The sequence below is a fragment of the Aplidium turbinatum genome, chromosome 11 (assembly GCF_918807975.1).
Source record: "Aplidium turbinatum chromosome 11, kaAplTurb1.1, whole genome shotgun sequence".
NCBI classification, from domain to species: domain Eukaryota; kingdom Metazoa; phylum Chordata; class Ascidiacea; order Aplousobranchia; family Polyclinidae; genus Aplidium; species Aplidium turbinatum.
In genome coordinates, this window is record NC_137482.1 from 23,931,625 (window position 1) to 23,948,787 (window position 17,163).

Sequence of the window (17,163 nt, forward strand, 5' to 3'; positions counted from 1 at the left end):
TACGGCGTTGCACCAGTCATTTCGATAGCCTCGGGCTAATTTTACTGGAATACACTTTTGAATAGACGTTTCGAAAGTGTGTTTATTTTTGGGTCATTGCATGCAGACGAACGGATTTGGGAATCTTACGTTACAATTTTCCCACGAAGAGATTATGGTTTACCGCTGTGACCACTATGGCGAAATCGATTCTTTGAATATATTATGCTTAGAAATTTGATTGTTGTGGAAATGCCAGCATTTAGAACTACAATGAGATAAATGCATAATAGCAGTACTTAGTCATAGCAATATTGAATGTTCCAGGTGGACAAAACTAGATACCTTGTAATGGCTTCAAATTCGAATGAAACTTATAACGCTATTCAAGCTGCAAATATACTTGAAAACATAGAGGACGAAAATGAAGTAGACTTTTGCGACAGTGACGAGGATTTTCCGTTGTGTGATGGCGAAAACGATCCTATAACGTCGGGGGAAAGCAGTGATGAGGAGGTAATTATTGCAAGACCGAGGCAATCGCAGCAGCGAAGGCATCATGTCGTCAATTCGGTGGATAATGCGCTAGACGAAGACAATTTTCAACCATGTCCTGATCAGGAGGAAGAGCGAATTTCGGTTGTAATTGATAAGAGAACTAAAGAAAGTGTGGTGTGGACAACTAATCGTCCTACAAGAATAGGGAGACAAAGTTCAGCTAATGTTATTCATAACACTCCTGGAGTCAATCTTCCGTATAGAAACGCCATGACATCATTCGCGGCCTGGCGCAATTTTTTCACTGTCGAAATAAGTTACATTATAGTAGCAAGCACCAACGCAAGCATTCGAGAACGATTGGCAAAGATATCGGATGAGCAGCGAGTATCTTGGCGTGCTCCATATTTGATGGAAACTAATGCGACAGAGATTGAAGCATTTATTGGTCTATGGTACGTGAGAGGGTTACTGAAGCATACCTTTCACAGAATTCAGCATTCTTTTTCTCATGTGTATGGCCATCCAATATTTGCTGCAACAATGTCGTTGAATCGATTTAAATTCTTGTCGGCCAACCTCAGATTTGACGACAAGTCATCCAGAACCCGTCGTTGAAAGAGCGATCGATTTGCCGCAATGAGAGAAATTTTTGAAATTTTTATTACAAACTGTGCGGCAGTTGTTACTCCAGAAGATTTTTTGTCTTTAGACGAAACGTTGTATGCTACTCGTGTGGGAGTAGCATTTCGTCAGTACAATAGAAACAAGCCAGCGAAATACGGCTTGCTATTTAGAAGCATCAACAGTGCGCGTGTACCCTACACATATACGTCCATTGCATATGCTGGAAAACTAACTGGAGATCCAGGACCACATTACCTGAGCAATGTTTTTGAATATGTTCGCACTCTTGTGTATAATTTAGAGCAAGCGACCTCGTTAGAAGGGCGTAATATTTCCCTTGACCGGTTCTATACATCGCTGGAGCTGGCAGAATGGCTGTGGATGAAACGAATCACGTTGGTGGGAACGTGGCAAACCGCCAGGAAAGGTGTTGGCGATATAAGCTCTCTTATCGATAGAGAACCGCTCAGTACAAAAGTTTATTGGGAAGAATCAAAACCTCATCTTACTGCTACATCTTACGTGGTCAAGCCGAAATCTTCCGCAAAGCGAAATGTCCTGGTACTTTCAACCATGACTCCTAGAATAGGAGTAACTAAAGATGACGGTAAAAGGAAGCCAGCTATCATAAAATTTTACGATTTTACGAAAGGTGGTACAGATGTAGTCGACCAAAAGATGGGATTTTATTCTGTCAAACCAAAATCATCAAAATGGACGGTGTCAGCCTTTTCCTATCTATTAGATGTAGCTCGAGTAAACGCAATGACGGTTAGCTATATGAATAGAGGGATGCAATTGGCAGATGCACGAGCAGACGAAAGCTTCCTCGAAGGTTGGGAGCTCGCTCTATCGTTGATAAAGCCTCACATGTCGCATCGTCTAGATAACACGCCAACACTCAATGATCACTTACGGAAGACGATGGCGTCGTACCTAGGAAGAAGTATTAGGCCTAATCCTCCGCAGTTGAATCAGCAACCTCAACCCTCAAAGAAGCAATGCTCTACATGTTTAGACGGAATCAGAGGTACAGGATATACAGCAAAAAGAAAGAAAATTGGTAAAACAGTGTATTGTTGTGAAAAGTGCTCCAGCCCGCTTTGCATAAAACACGCATACAAATTGTGCCCCTCGTGCAAGTAAGTTATTCAAGTCAGTCGTTCATCATTCTGGTCGTCAAAACTATGTGAACTGAGTTGCAGTGATGTTATAAATATTTGGGCCAAGAAGTGTTTGATATTATTCAGAAAACTCTTGCTCCACTTGTAATATTTCATTACTGTATACTGCAAGTCTGCTTTATAGTCTGCCATTTATGCGACGTGAATTAGCTGAGCGCACTGTATTGCCAGTGTACAAAATGGCCTGATTTTGTGTTGATGGAACGTCATGAGACATTGTATCAACACACCTACGCGATTAATGTTACCAAGTGGAGTGTAATTTGAATGAACGGGTCAACCAGGCTGAAGAATACGAAACGTTGTTATAACATTAAATTTCTTTTACCCAACAGGAATCTATGAACCAAAATATTATTAAACATTTGATCTAAAACGGAGTCCATTTCTATTATTCTACAGACGATAAAAACCGCTTTGTTTGAAACGTTTAGATTCAAATGTTTATAAGTAGTTTGGCCCTTATATTCGTTTTACTTTATATCATATAATCCCATATTTTATGCTCCAAAAGTCCTTCTGTTCTAACTAATGTGTGTAATAGATTTCATTTCATTGAGGTTTTCTTTTGATTATAAATTTCCCTCCGACGTGCTTTCCCTGTTTTTGTTGGTTTATAAACAAGTTGCCGAATTCGAGCTAACTGCGATGATCAAAAAGCAAATTCACACAATCTGTAAAAAAGTTGAGTGAACGCTTGCTCAAACGTGCGCATCCAACCGCATCCGACAGATTTTCGTAGATTTATCATCACTATAAGTTAAAACTACGCATTGTCTGTCGACAAAACAGTGGCGCAGCTTAGCCATAGTGCAGGCAATGTCTATCCAGCTAGCAAAATCAGCCGTTTTTACGTTGATTCAACGCCCGACGACGTTGAATCAATGTAACAACGACCGATTTTGCTGGCTAGATAGGTGCCTGCCCAGCTAGAAAAATCACCCATTTTTCCATTGAATCAACTTGGGGGATTTAAAATTGGGGGATTTTGCTAGCTGGGTAAGTAATAAAATTTCTATTTTAAATTTTAGCAAGTTATCGAAGAAGAAAATGATTTTCACTGCAAAGTAATTGAATTGTTTTGACGCTTTGAAACATCGAATATACACGATTTTATTCAACTTTGGATTAAATGTATTGTATCAATGCAAATAGAGTAGTGCAATGTAAAGAAACATGATATATTTTCCGTAATCACATGCTTGCTCTATTCTAGCATACAGAATATTAAAAACACGAAGTAAACGAAAAACAACGTACTTTTTACATTAGAGTGAATTATAATCTAGGTAAATACAAATATTCATTCGAATTGAAGTTTATGTGCGTTGCGTTATTTGAAGTAGCTAAATGTCTTGACTAAAGTACAACGTCCTTGACCAAGTCAATCAATCCATCAATTTTGAGTAGTTTTTCATAATGTATTGTTTATGAACAGAAGATGAAATTACATGTAGCCTATTGCAAAATGATTGAGCTTATTTCCTTAGCTTGCGGAAAACGCTTTCAGCCATGCAAGTCAATGAAGAGGTTGTGTTGATTTAACATTTACTAATGTCAAATTTACCTAAGATGAGATTTTTTGACTAAAGAATTTCGCTATCGCATATCCAAGTCGAAAATAATTGCTACAGGGTTATGTACAATTATTCGACATTACTTGACGTAGAATCGACGTAAATATGGACACCAACCCATTAGTTACTTTCACATATGGCATTTTACAACAGTTCAGACATTCACGCTAACGATGAGTCATCCTTTGCTGGCAGACAATAATTAGGGAGGTAATTTGTTATTCGCGCAAATTGCTTTGTAGTGCAAAAAGTGCATGGAATACTGTTTGCACAGAAACGGAAAAACAAAATTGATGAAATTCTGTGTTCTATGCTAAAAGACTTTCAAAATAAAATGCAAACTGAGAAATTTGACCAAGAAATGGCGAAAATAGGTCAAAAACCGAGTCTTTATCACCTTTTCTACCTAAAATACACAATCACGAATATATTTTGCGAAATAAATTGATTGAAGTGATAGATAAAGCTTTTGACCAACGGCATATTTTTTCCCATTGTTATTTGATGTAAGCCGACGGAGTAATTAGCAATAAGAGAGACGTAGACCTGATGGTCTCGGCCAGTAACTCTTGACGCCAAAAGGAAGCAGTGACAGATACGGTTAAGTTATAAAAAACTTAACTGTAAAGACCGTAAAAAATACAAAAAAGAATTTAAATGCACGATACCGTAGCTGTACGGGTATGAAGTCCTAAAGTCCACAAAACTTGCTTGGATTCTTCCACTTGAATCTACAAGCACAGATGGATTGTCTTTAATCTTCTTTCTTGCCAATGGATGTCAAAGTTAGTTTTCTTCAGTACCAAACTGAGAAGAAATGTCTTTACTTTTTAGCTTAAAGTTCTTCAGTTGCCTACCGAGAAGAAATGTCTTTAATTTTCTTTGCTTCTGTAGACTACCAACCAATAAGATCTTCTTTTATTATTTCTTTGCTTCTGTAGCCTACCAAACCAACAACTTCGTCTTTTATTTTTTACTTCTAAGTGCTTCTTGGCCTACCAACTAACAAACTTCGTCTTTTATTTTTTTTTTATGCCTTCAAGTGCTTCTTGGCCTACCAGCTAACAAAAACGTCTTTTATTTTTTTACTTCTAAGTGCTTCTTGGCCTACCAACTAACAAACTTCGTCTTTTATTTTTTACTTCTAAGTGCTTCTTGACCTACCAACTAACAAACTTCGTCTTTTATTTTTTTACTTCTAAGTGCTTCTTGGCCTACCAACTAACAAACTTCGTCTTTTATTTTTTATGGTCACAGCGGTAAACCATAATCTCTTCGTGGGAAAATTGTAACATAAGATTCCCGAATCCGTTCGTCTGTATGTATCGACCGAAAAAGAAACACTCCTTGAAACGTCTATTCAATAAGTGTATTCCTGTAAAATTAGCCCGCGGCTATCAAAATGGGGTGCAACGCGATACACCACTAAAAACTGTCACTACGATACAGATTACTTGGATAAAAGACGGAACTTTTGTCCAGTTAGCAAGCACTAAGCAAACAGTTAAATGTGCGGCCAACTTTCAAACAATCATTTTACGAATGACCAGAATAGATAGCAATATCTCAAACTCACATATGCAGTACTGTGACGCAATAATGAAAGACAATTATGAAGTCATTCAAACAGGTGTTTAAAGCTGATATAATATTTCCTGTTTAAACAGGTTTCAAACTGAAACAGGCCCAAACAGGTCCAAACAGGTTTGACACAAGTCTTATGAACGATGGTGCAATTTTGGCACATTTTCTAGCAACTTCCATGACGTAATATTCAGTAGACTTGAACGTTTTTTTATATGACGTTTGATTAGGTGAACCATTGTCTGGAACAAGCGTATCCAATTAATTAGCGACGACCTTTTAAAGTACACGTTAATTCGAACAGAAATAAGAATTTATCAAAAGTCTCAGTCATTTTAGAAAGATTTCACCACCGGTTACAGGACCATCTTTGCTTGTTTCCTTGACAGAGTCAACTCTGATTGGTCATATACGCCTTGGAGAGTAGCTAGTTGAGAAAATTCAGATAATATGAAACCAAGGAACTTTCAGAAATAATTAATTAAACTACCATTCAACGTTTTATAGGCAGAGAAAACTTTTTCTCAAAACAATCTACCGAAGCATAGGCTACTAATTTACAGTAGGCTTAGATAAGCACTGAAAATTAATAGACGGTATTGTTATTAATATCAATTCAATATGATTTCAGTGATTATAATACAATGTAATACAGTAGCGTATACAATTAATTAGCGACGACCTTCTTTAGTACATGTTAATTCGAACAGAAAGAAGACTCAAAACTCAAACTCAAACAAATGTATATTAAATTTATTTGCCTCCACGAGGATTCGTTTGTATGTTTCCATAAATAAAAATGAGACAAAAAACGGTCATATAGTTAGTAAGTTTTATTGTATTTTTACTTAATGTGTGATGGAATTTTCAGAAAATTAATTTTCTCTAGACTGAAATTGTTGTTGCCTTTAAAAAAATAAAAATAATTGAATTTGTCTTTGGGGATTTCCCCAATTTTCCATGCCATCGTTGATTACGTCGGAAAATATTTCTTTTTCTCTAGCAGAGTTTCGAAGATGGCAGTGGGTAAGAACAAGCGCCTGACTAAGGGCGGCAAAAAAGGTGGTAAAAAGAAAATGTAAGTGAAAACTATGGTCGTCAGTCAGTTGTTCATGTTACTAGTTTTAATTTACTATAGCATACACCCCCACAGTCAAACCTATTTTCAAGATGTAGTTAGATATAAATGAGCTGTGTCACTGTTTTATAGCTGTTACATTTTCACTATGTGAATAAATGTCAAAAGCCACTACCAATTCCAGCCACAAAATGGAATTTAGTAAAAATTAAACAAAGTTTTCTTTCACTTACCAACTAAGTTTTGTCAAGTAAGCCATTAGGAATTACAATAAACTTGGCCTAGCAGCTTTGCAACCTCATAAAATATTGTACGTATCTTAATGCTGGTACTGCTATTTTGCATTCATCAAATGCTGGCATTTGCATGCTGGCTCTTAATGCTGACATATAAGTCTTTTGCTATGTCAAATTTGAAATATGCTCAAAAGTCGAGCTCTGGTTGCAGAATGATTGTAATTAAACCATAAAACAAACACAATAAAATAATTATATTTTAGGTTACCGTACTATTTTATTGCATGTCGAATTGTTGAAGTAAGTGTATTAAGAAGTAAGTGTTGAAGTTACTATTTTATTGCATGTCGAATTGTCTTAGTAAGTGTTCTTAGTATTAATTGTATTTAGTATCTAATAATAAAAACAACTAACATTTTCAGAGTTGACCCCTTTTCCAAGAAAGATTGGTATGATGTTAAAGCACCTGCAGTTTTTAAGAACCGAGAGATCGGGAAAACACTTGTCACTCGAACTATTGGAACAAAACTTGCTGCTGATGGCTTAAGAGGAAGAGTATTTGAATGTAATCAAGTAAGTAAATGCAATCACATTTCGTTTACTCAGATCAAATCTGGATTCATGTGCATATTTGCGACCATCGATGTAATTGCGTCCACTTCACAAATTTGTAAATACTTTGTAATTGAAAATAATTTAACAGATAAAAATGTTACAATCTATGTATCAATATGTTATCACAACTTGTGTAACCTATATCTATTTACGCTAACTATACGACATGTTTTTGAGCTGGTGTAGAAGGCTCCTCCTTGTTCAAAAATGCCATGAAGTCATAAATTAGTGTCGACCTAAAAGATAGGGTGAAAAAATTGTTGTGTGTTTCGACTACTTTATCTTTGCTTTAGCCTACTATTTAACAGTGGGTACAGTATGTTTACAGAGGTGCAACCTAGTTCATACCTTAAACCATTCGTACAGTCAGTTTGTACCCTAAAAAGATCAAGAAAAAAAATTGAAAAAAGTCGAAGTCGCTGATCGCAGTTTAATAGCACAAAGCCGAAGTCGCTGATTGGAGTTTCCCCAAACAATTTAAAACAAACTTGAGGGTTAGGGTTAGCGGAAACTACGAAACTGCGGAAAAATGTTTGCGAAAACTGCGATCAGCGGGGGTTAGATCATAGATTACTCTATGGTTAGAGTTAGGGTAAGCGGAAACTGTGGTTAGCGGAAACTGCGGAAAAATGTTTGCGGAAACTGCGATCAGTTAGGGTTAGAGCATAGATTACTGTATGGTTAGGGTAAAGGTTAGCGGAAACTGCGGAAAAATGTTTGCGGAAACTGCGATCAGCGAGGGTTAGGGTTAGAGCATAGATTACTCTATGGTTAGAATTAGGGTAAGGTATAACGGAAACTGCGGAAAAATGTTTGCGGAAACTGCGATCAGTTAGGGTTAGAGCAGTGCTTCTCAACCCCTGGGTCGCGACCCAAAACTGGGTCGCTGTTTCATTTGGTTGGGTCGCTGTAAGATGTGGTAATAAAAGATAATGTTTCTTGAGCAAAGTCAAAACTGCCTACCACTACTTTAGTTTTCGTAATTTCCACTATTCAAACTACGCTGCAGGTTTCACTGGACGATTTTGCCACACGCGTTTTGGATAAGTGTACACAACAGTACACACTACACTAGGGAATTGTAACAATTAATTGCTTCAAAAACCACACCAAACATAAAGATCGTGTCCCAGGAAATAGCATCATTTACTGTTTTGAATTAGTTACTGGAAGTCACGGAGTTAAGGCTTTGACAATGTCCAGCTTGTCATAGAAAAGAATTTGGGTTCATTGATACGAAAATTTGATTGTCCCTAAAATTGCAAAAAATTTGGAATGGGTGCGCAATCCATTTGCTATTGATGTTGATACCCTGCCTGAAAACTACAAAAGCATTTTTGGGTTTCAAGAGGAGTTTATTGACATTCAGTGCGACAGTGTAGCCTACTGATGAACTGTTTTAAGAAAGACACTCTTGGTCAATTTTGGACAAAAGTCAAGAATGAAAAGACTGTTGTTGGCACGCACGCAGCAAAAGCTCTCCTGCCATTTGTTACTACCTGTCTGTATGAGGGTTTTCTGCGCTTACTCACATCAAAACAAAGGAGAAAAATTGTCTTCAGCCTGAAGATGACATGAGATTGGCACTGAGCACAATAACCCCAAATTTTGACAAACTTGTTGAAACAATACAAAGTCAAGGCTCACATTAATTAAATTCAACATTTTGTTGTTATGTTTAATCGTGTTGTATACAAACCGCAGACCACATCATCAATGACTGCTCCATCTTCAAGCCACTTAACGGAGTGGAAGGCCTGCATGTCATGGATGATGAAACCAAAGACTGTCTGCTCTCTAGTAGCCTTCCAGTGTAGTCCGGGAACATCGTAAATCTGGGGTGGCAAAAGGATAGACCCTCGGCTCCAGACGCTCACACGACGACGTGTTGTATATGAGTGCGAGGCTCATTTTTTCATGCTTACAAAACGTTGTGCGAAACGTAGTTTTGGAAATAGGGTTGCCAAATCTTCGCTATTAATTTAACCTTAATATTTGGGTAGCCACAAATAAAGGTTGAGAAGCACTGGGTTAGAGCATAGATTACTCTATGGTTAGAGTTAGCGGAAACTGAGGAAAATGTTTGCGGAAGCTGCGGAAAAATGTTTGCGGAAACTGCGATCAGCAGACTTCGGTTTTGAGCTATTTTTTCTCTCGATCTTTTCAGGGGAAAAATTTTAAAATGATTGCAGAAACTGCAATTAGCGACTTCGGCTTTTTTTAAAAAAATTTTCTCGATCTTTTCAAGGTACGAACTGACGATCCGAACTGTTCATGGTACGAACTAAGTTGCATCCTGTTTACAGCGCTGTAAACCCAGCTGTTCCATGTTCTTTTTTTGTCTTAGCGGCATTTTTTTTGCGCAGGCATGTCATTGCTGTGTAGCGTGATGCCACGTTGAAACTCACGTCACACGCAGCAATGAAGGCTGGTGCAGCAGTTTGATTGACAGTCTGGTCAATGCAGGCGCACTGGGTTGATAGCCTAGGGAAGTCAGGGTTTATTTTGATTATTCAACTGGGTCAGTGGCGCGTACAATATTTCTCAGGCTGGTGTTCCCGAAGGAATGAGTTTGATACTACCCGAAAGCGTTCTTTTTTTTTAAATTAAATTTTGACCCGAAATGACTCAATCGTTACGCTGCTGCATTTTTGTGGTTAATTTTTAATTTGAGTAGCCTACAGCCAATTTTTTATGTCTTTTTAAATATGAGTACTTGTAATAAAGTTAAAGCTTTTTAATTTGCTGGGATTTGAGAATTTCTCTGGGTAAGTTTCCGTTCAGTCATAAGAGGATGTGACCGTGTTTGCCGAACAACGCATTACATTTTCTACATTACAAAGTCTACCCTTTAAAGTACGTGTTAAAGTACATTTTTGCTCTCAACAAGTTGGTTTGTTGGCTGTAAAAAGTTACAATACTTCTTTCAAAAAAAATGGTTTTTCATTTATATCAAGTTTAATTTTAGGCAGTGTTTATTAGCAGGCAATTTATAATTTAAAATAAAATGCTTCCGGGTAGCATCAAACTCATACCCTTGGGGATACCAGCCGAGAAACATCGTACGTGCCGCTGATTTAGTTGATTAAAAATATTGAATTTAGAACTTATATAGGCACTTTTTTCTTCTCCACTCATAGTAAACATTCGATAATAATCGTTGCAGTCAATCTACAACCTTATAATTGAAATTAAGTGCCACAAGAAGGATGCTGTCTAGGTACCGGTAGTAACAGTAATTCGGACAAATTTTGAACACCTATTAAATTGATTGCATAAACCCAACCAGCTAATCAATCATTTTTTACACTGATTCAAATCCTGCAGAGGTTAAATCAATGTAAAAAAGCCTTAGATCCGCCAGCAGTTGTTTAAAAGAAGTAAAAAAACTTATCCAGCAGTGACAAGAGGAAACTAACTGCTAAGGTAAGCGCCAAGCGGTCGACATCATTGAAAACAACTGGAATATGTAATACTATGAAAAAATATCAAAACAGTTGAAATGAAACAAAACTAGGGCAGTAACATACATGTGCAAGACTCCCTATGGCGTTCTTGAAGCAAAGGTACTCATAATGTGTTAGAATTAAATCGAAAAAAATAAATGAAAATATGTTAAATGATCTTGATCGTAAGTATAATTATTTCCACGTTGTCAACATTTGCTTCAATTTTCATGCCGGAAATTACTGTTAAACTAAAGTTAGTGTTAAACGATGATAATTGAATATTGCTGTTGGTGGGGGAATGTATTGCTTTTGACTTTCAAACAGTTCTACATTGTTTTCTCATGTTTTATGCTGTTTCTGTTAGTATTGTTTTTATGTTATAAAAGACAACTCATTAATGCTGTCTATTAGGCTACCTAGCCAACCTGTCATCCTTGTTCTATGCTGGCCGCCAATGTTTGAGATCGACTGTAACGAGCCAACAATCATCAAATGATCGCTCGAAACAGCTCTATTTGCTTACTGAGCAGTGAATATTATTTTCCAAAAGGCAGTTATTTTGTTTCATGATTGCGTCGGCAAATGCCGATGCCATTTCACAATTCGTAATTTTACGTTGCCAATGATTTTGCACTTTGCAGCAAAGAATATACTGAAATTTTGAAGGTTGATACTGCTGCGCCTGCCTTTTCAAATTAATAAAATTTTCACACTTAATCAAAAAAATGGTGTAAACCTACCTTAGTCCGGCCTATTCTCTTTTTGAATACACTAACTCATTTTTGCTGAGCAAAATTACACAATCAATCAAAAGTAACATCTGCCTCCACTGAGCTGTCAAACTACCTCGGTTATTTATCCAAAAAAAAGGTTATTTTTCTTTTGGATAAATAACACACAATCAATCAAAATAAACTCTGACTTCCTTAAGCTGTAAACCAAGTGCGCCTGCCTTCACTGCTGCCTGTGGCCTGACAGTTTCACCATGGTTTCACCCTAGCACGGCCATGGCGCACATGCACAGTAAAAGTGCTGTAAAGACAAAAAAGAGCATGGAACAGCTGGGTTTACGGCGTCGTGAACGCAGCCGCTTCCTTACTATTTTCTAATCCCAACCAAAACCCTTACCTAACCCTGAAGGTTAGGGTTAGAAAAAAGTGAAGTATATAAAAGGTTATTAAAAGTATATATTATAAAGGTTAAAACAATGAAAACTATTAATACTACAAAAAGTGCTCAATGCTAAGCAAAAAAGCAAAGCAGAGCAAATTAAATCAAAATATAGTTATTATATACTATCTGAATTCTTAACAGCCTGTTTCACCTCAAACGGATCAGCAGAAGGGTCTTATTCAAATAGAATCATATTTATAATATTATTTATTTTTGAATCATATTTATAATAGAATCATATATTTTAGATTCTATTTTAATAAGACCCTTCTGATGATCCGTTTGAGGTGAAACAGGCTGTTAAGAATTCAGATAGTAATAAACTAATAACTATATTATAGGGTCTGCTACTATTCGGTGAGTCCGATTCGGTGAGTCTGATTCGGTGAGTTCCTAACCCTAACCTCTAACCCCTAACCCTAAAACGGCAATGATAATTAGGCTATGGTACCCGATAATTTAAAAAAAAAATTGAAAAAATCCCCGTTAAGGGATCGGACTCACCGAAACGGGCCATTCCGATATTATAAAGGTTATATATTAGCAAACACTTTTTGCTTGGTTGAATGTTGTTCGATGTTCGCACATGTGACATTTCATTCTATCTTGGTCGATTCCAATCTTTGACATATATTCTTGTAGACCAGGGCAAAGACTTGTACACCAGCTCCCTTGTTTTTTAATTTATGTTTTTAAAAAACTTTGTCCTTTGTGTTGTGTATCAAAGTGATTTTACACTGATTTGTTTTTCATTTGATCTTGTATCCAGTTTTTTTGTCTATAATGCTTTTGAACTTTTATTTATTATGCATGCTGGTTTGTTACATCACGTCCACATCATGATATCCCAAAACATCTTATAATTGATCAAAGGTTAATGTATAAATTTCAGTTTTGTAAAGGTGATTTATTTTTGTATAAAGGCTGATTTGCATGGTGATGAATCCACCTACAGAAAGATGAAATTAATTGTGGAAGATATTCAAGGAAAGAGCTGTCTTACCAACTTTCATGGAATGTCACTGACCAGGTACACACATCTTTAAATGGTATATACAGAATTAGATTCAGTACATACCATTTTTAAAAAGTTTTTGGTATGACCCGACAGGGTATCAACAGGCTTCGAAATTCGTTTTTGTTAACTGCAGACAAACGTGTCCTGTCTGAGCAGCTATCTCTATTAAGTCTCACGGCGGACACACCAGTTTTAGCGTCGATCGTCATGCTTAATCTCTTTACCTTGATAATTCTTCACCATTTGAGAACTATAGTTACGGTTTAGAAGGCTTTTTAAAATTTCAGCGAAGTCACTCAGCTTTCATCAGACCAGCGATGAGCACTTGAAGAGTCAAAGCTCTGTTTAGCTGCTTTATACGCCACATAACTTACGTCACAATGCTCTGGGCACGAGTCGGGAAACTTCTATAGTCTACACTAACGCTACTATTTTCTGCTGTGCAAAGTTTCACTAGGCTTTTTTCTGTAGGTTTATTTTTGCGTGTCATGTGAGCGAAAGTGAATTTTCCCTTGGCCTTTTCTTTCAATGCCAAAACTTAACAAATTTTGCTTCATCTTGCTGTAATAGACTACTCGTATATCTTATTTTGTAACCAACCTTGCCTTATCAAAGCCAGACATTGTGACGTAAGACTTGAACTAAGTTGCGCGTGATTAGTGTAGAAGTACCGGTACTCCCGTCGATTCATAGCGAAGAATTCACCTTTGTTACGCTGATTCAATTGTTGGTTGGTTAGCGCGTCACTTCTGGAACGAAGAAGCTTCAAGTTCGAGCGGCGCTGGTTCGACTCTCGGGGTGTGCGCTTGAGCAACGCACGTTAAGGACTGCTCTCCATTCAGCGGCATCTAATAGATGGAATAGTTCCCCAGCAACAAGACTTCAACAATCGGAAACTTCACTCTGTCAATCTCTGTGACCGGGCCGTGAAAATTTTTTTCCCACGAGATTTCTGTCTCATTGATTCTAGATCTAGTCACTCTAAAAGTAAGATTTTCCGAAAGTGTTTTGAGAGATTGGTTGATTCAGATTGCGAAATAACTATTTGCCAATGAAATTCTGCTATGATAATAAAATAAAAGCTTTCCCTAACCCTACTTTTTTTGAAAAGCTCTTGTGCACTGCAAAAATTAATTTAAAGAAAAAAAAGTTTGGACTTGACGGGCGTCGAACCCTCGTTCTCACGATCACTAGACAGAGAAAAATCTCACGATCACAACGAGAAAATGTTGCATTCACACGGTTTTAATACAAACTTTTACCAAAATATGTAAATGAGACAGAAATCTCGTGGGAAAAAAATTTCGCGACCGGGCCTGCGTCAGTGATTCAAAGCCTCTACAAGTATGCGAAACTGCCAGGATTAAGCTCTGCAAGAAGCTTTCCTGGTCCAAAAATAAACATTCAATCAATCGTTGAAGCAACGTAAAAATCGAAAGTTTTCCCGCTTGAATGAAAGCTAAGGGATACAGTATTCACATTTTGTAGATGCGCGCTAGAATGCGCAGGAAATTGTATTCTCGCAACATTTGTTCGTGCTATGCAATGCCGATTTGTATCGCTAGTTCCTGTGTTATTTCTTGGCGGACAAATATGACCGATCTAGATAGTACTTCCAGCGGACATCACATGTGACTGCGGCCGTGAATTTCGGGACCAGATCGAACCCATGCCTACCGATTCATTGGCGGACTCACTAAGCCACCGAGCCGGTTATAATAGTCAAAATTTCACAGGCCTCCATTCATTATTTTCAGTTTACCAGTTGGCATTTCCCATGGCGACCTTTTATACACATTACACAGGCCATGACAACGTGCAACTTAAAATTTGACTGAAGGCTGATCTGTTAGTAGCCAAAATCGCTAAGTATAAGTTGATAATTTGAGTATTAAAATATATGTTATTGTGTACGTTTTATGTGGCTTTGAGGTACATATGTGCTATTGTTACCTCTATGTCACAACACTGGTAAATGGGCAAAATTTGTCATATTTTTATAAACTGTAATAAGAGTTTTGCAGTGTTTTGTGATTTAGTGATCACATTTTGGCAATTTCAATTCTCAAAACCATCATTTCAAAGAGATATAAAGTAAATTAAGCTTAGGAAACGTTCAAATATTACGTAACGCCTTCGAGGGGGAGGGGGGGGTTTATGCAAAGCGTTACGTTAGCGTCACATCGAGGAGGAGGGGGTTCAAGCAAAACGTTACGTAACGCTTTCGAGTACGGAATGGTAGTTTTTTGTGCTGAATTTGTAGTGAAAAAGCGTTACATGGGGGAGGGGGAGATTGAAAAAAGCGTTACGTTGGCGTTACATGGGGGAGGGGGGGGTCAAAAATTCGGAAAAAAAAGCGTTACGTAATATTTGAACGTTCCCTTATTTCAGAATCAAAATTATATCTGCCTACTTGACTACCTTTGTTGTCTGGAATTAATCTAAACTGATATGTCTGATAATAAGATTTTTGCATGAATCTCCTTTTTTAGTTGTCTTAACAACCTTGTCATTGCGTGAAATAGAACCCTGGATCCTTCAGCTGTGCAACTTTTGAGGCAAGATCATCTGGCTCTAGCAAATGTTTCATTATACTGTCTTACATTTGTTTTTCAATCAAATTGCTGTAAATTTACTGATAAGTTATTTCCCAGGGATAAACTGTGTTCCATGGTAAAGAAGTGGCAGACCCTCATTGAAGCATCTGTAGATGTTACAACCACTGACGGGTATAAGCTTCGCATGTTCTGTATTGGATTCACCCACAGACGAAACAATCAAATTAAGAAGACTTCTTACGCTCAACACACTCAGGTACCTTACAGAGCAAACCACCTTGGCAGCAACGGCTCCTTGTCAAAATATTTTGGGATAATTTTGTTTTTTAGATCTTCGTTTTTAATACTCACTGGGAATATACTGCCTTAGCAGTTTCTACATTTAAACAATTTATTTTTTCACTGGTAAGCACGAATAGCTTGAACATTCCAGCAGATATTCTACCTCGTGGAGTTCGAAATGGTACCAAAGTTGTGGCAGAAAGCGATTTTTTTGCATTTGTGGCTTATATTGTTTTGATACTGTTTTTTTTTCATTAACTTTTTGACATTTCATACATATGCCTAAGTTAGATTCGTTTGTATTTGAGATGAGCTGATTACCAACAAATGGTATTTGTTGCCAGGTATTTAACATCAGAGCAAAGATGGTCGAGATTATGACCCGGGAAGTGAGCATGGGAGACCTTCGCATGCTCGTGAATAAACTTATTCCGGATTCCATTGCGAAAGACATTGAAAAGGCTTGTCAAGGGATTTACCCACTTCACGATGTCCACATCAGGAAGGTCAAACTCCTCAAGAAGCCGAAGCTCGACAGTGAGTCACTATTCTATACATACTCACTTTGGCAAATTTAAAAACATTTTTGCAGCAGTTTGATGTCTGGTAGCAGCCTTTTTTAACTTGAAAAATAGAGTTCTCTCAAGGCTTGATTTTACCAGCTAACCACTGTTATGCGTTTCAGTTGGACGTTTGATGGAAATGCACGGAGAAGGAGGTTCGACGAAAAAAAGTTCTGGGACCGGCAGCAAAGTGGACAGGGCCGATGAGTCATATGAGCCCCCTGTGCAAGAGTCTGTGTAGCTGACCATGCTAATAAATTTATAACAATGGTTGCTTTTTCATTGTGTAGGAAATGTTTTATGTGCAGAAGTTTCTGGATAGGAAAGGTCGAATGCAGTTAATGACAGTCAGTGCAGTTTTGTCTTTAAAGTAACATAAAACTGAATAGCAGTGACGTGCGGTGAGGTTTCTAGATGGTGAGGCACTAATTTTTTCAAGTCACTTATACAATAAAATTTTTTAACAACAAAAACGATATCATACTACTGTAATCAAAAAAATCAGCAGCATGCTTTCACATTTATCAAAAATAAAATCCATGCGCCTATTCTTTTGGACTAAAACATCTGTGACTTAGTTGTAGAGACCCTTTAGTCCAAACATTATCACTAGATATTAAAAACAAGAGACAGGGAAAGCAGAAAAGGCGATTTTTGAAGCATAGCCACACGGCCAGGGACCGTTCAAATATTACGTAACGCTATCGAGGGGGGGGGGGGTATGAAAAGCGTAACTTTAGCG

At 37.4% G+C, this 17,163-nt stretch overlaps 1 protein-coding gene across 1 annotated transcript; it reads left to right on the forward strand.

Moving 5' to 3' along the window:
* The first annotated feature begins 6,434 nt into the window (after positions 1-6,434).
* Positions 6,435-16,691, forward strand: LOC145779501 (small ribosomal subunit protein eS1-like). Its single transcript, XM_082591104.1, has 6 exons — positions 6,435-6,527; positions 7,186-7,336; positions 12,924-13,030; positions 15,673-15,832; positions 16,203-16,395; positions 16,544-16,691. Exons 1-6 carry the CDS (start codon positions 6,466-6,468, stop codon positions 16,660-16,662), a joined length of 792 nt encoding a protein of 263 aa, XP_082447230.1. The 5' UTR covers positions 6,435-6,465; the 3' UTR covers positions 16,663-16,691.
* The last annotated feature ends 472 nt before the right edge of the window (positions 16,692-17,163 follow it).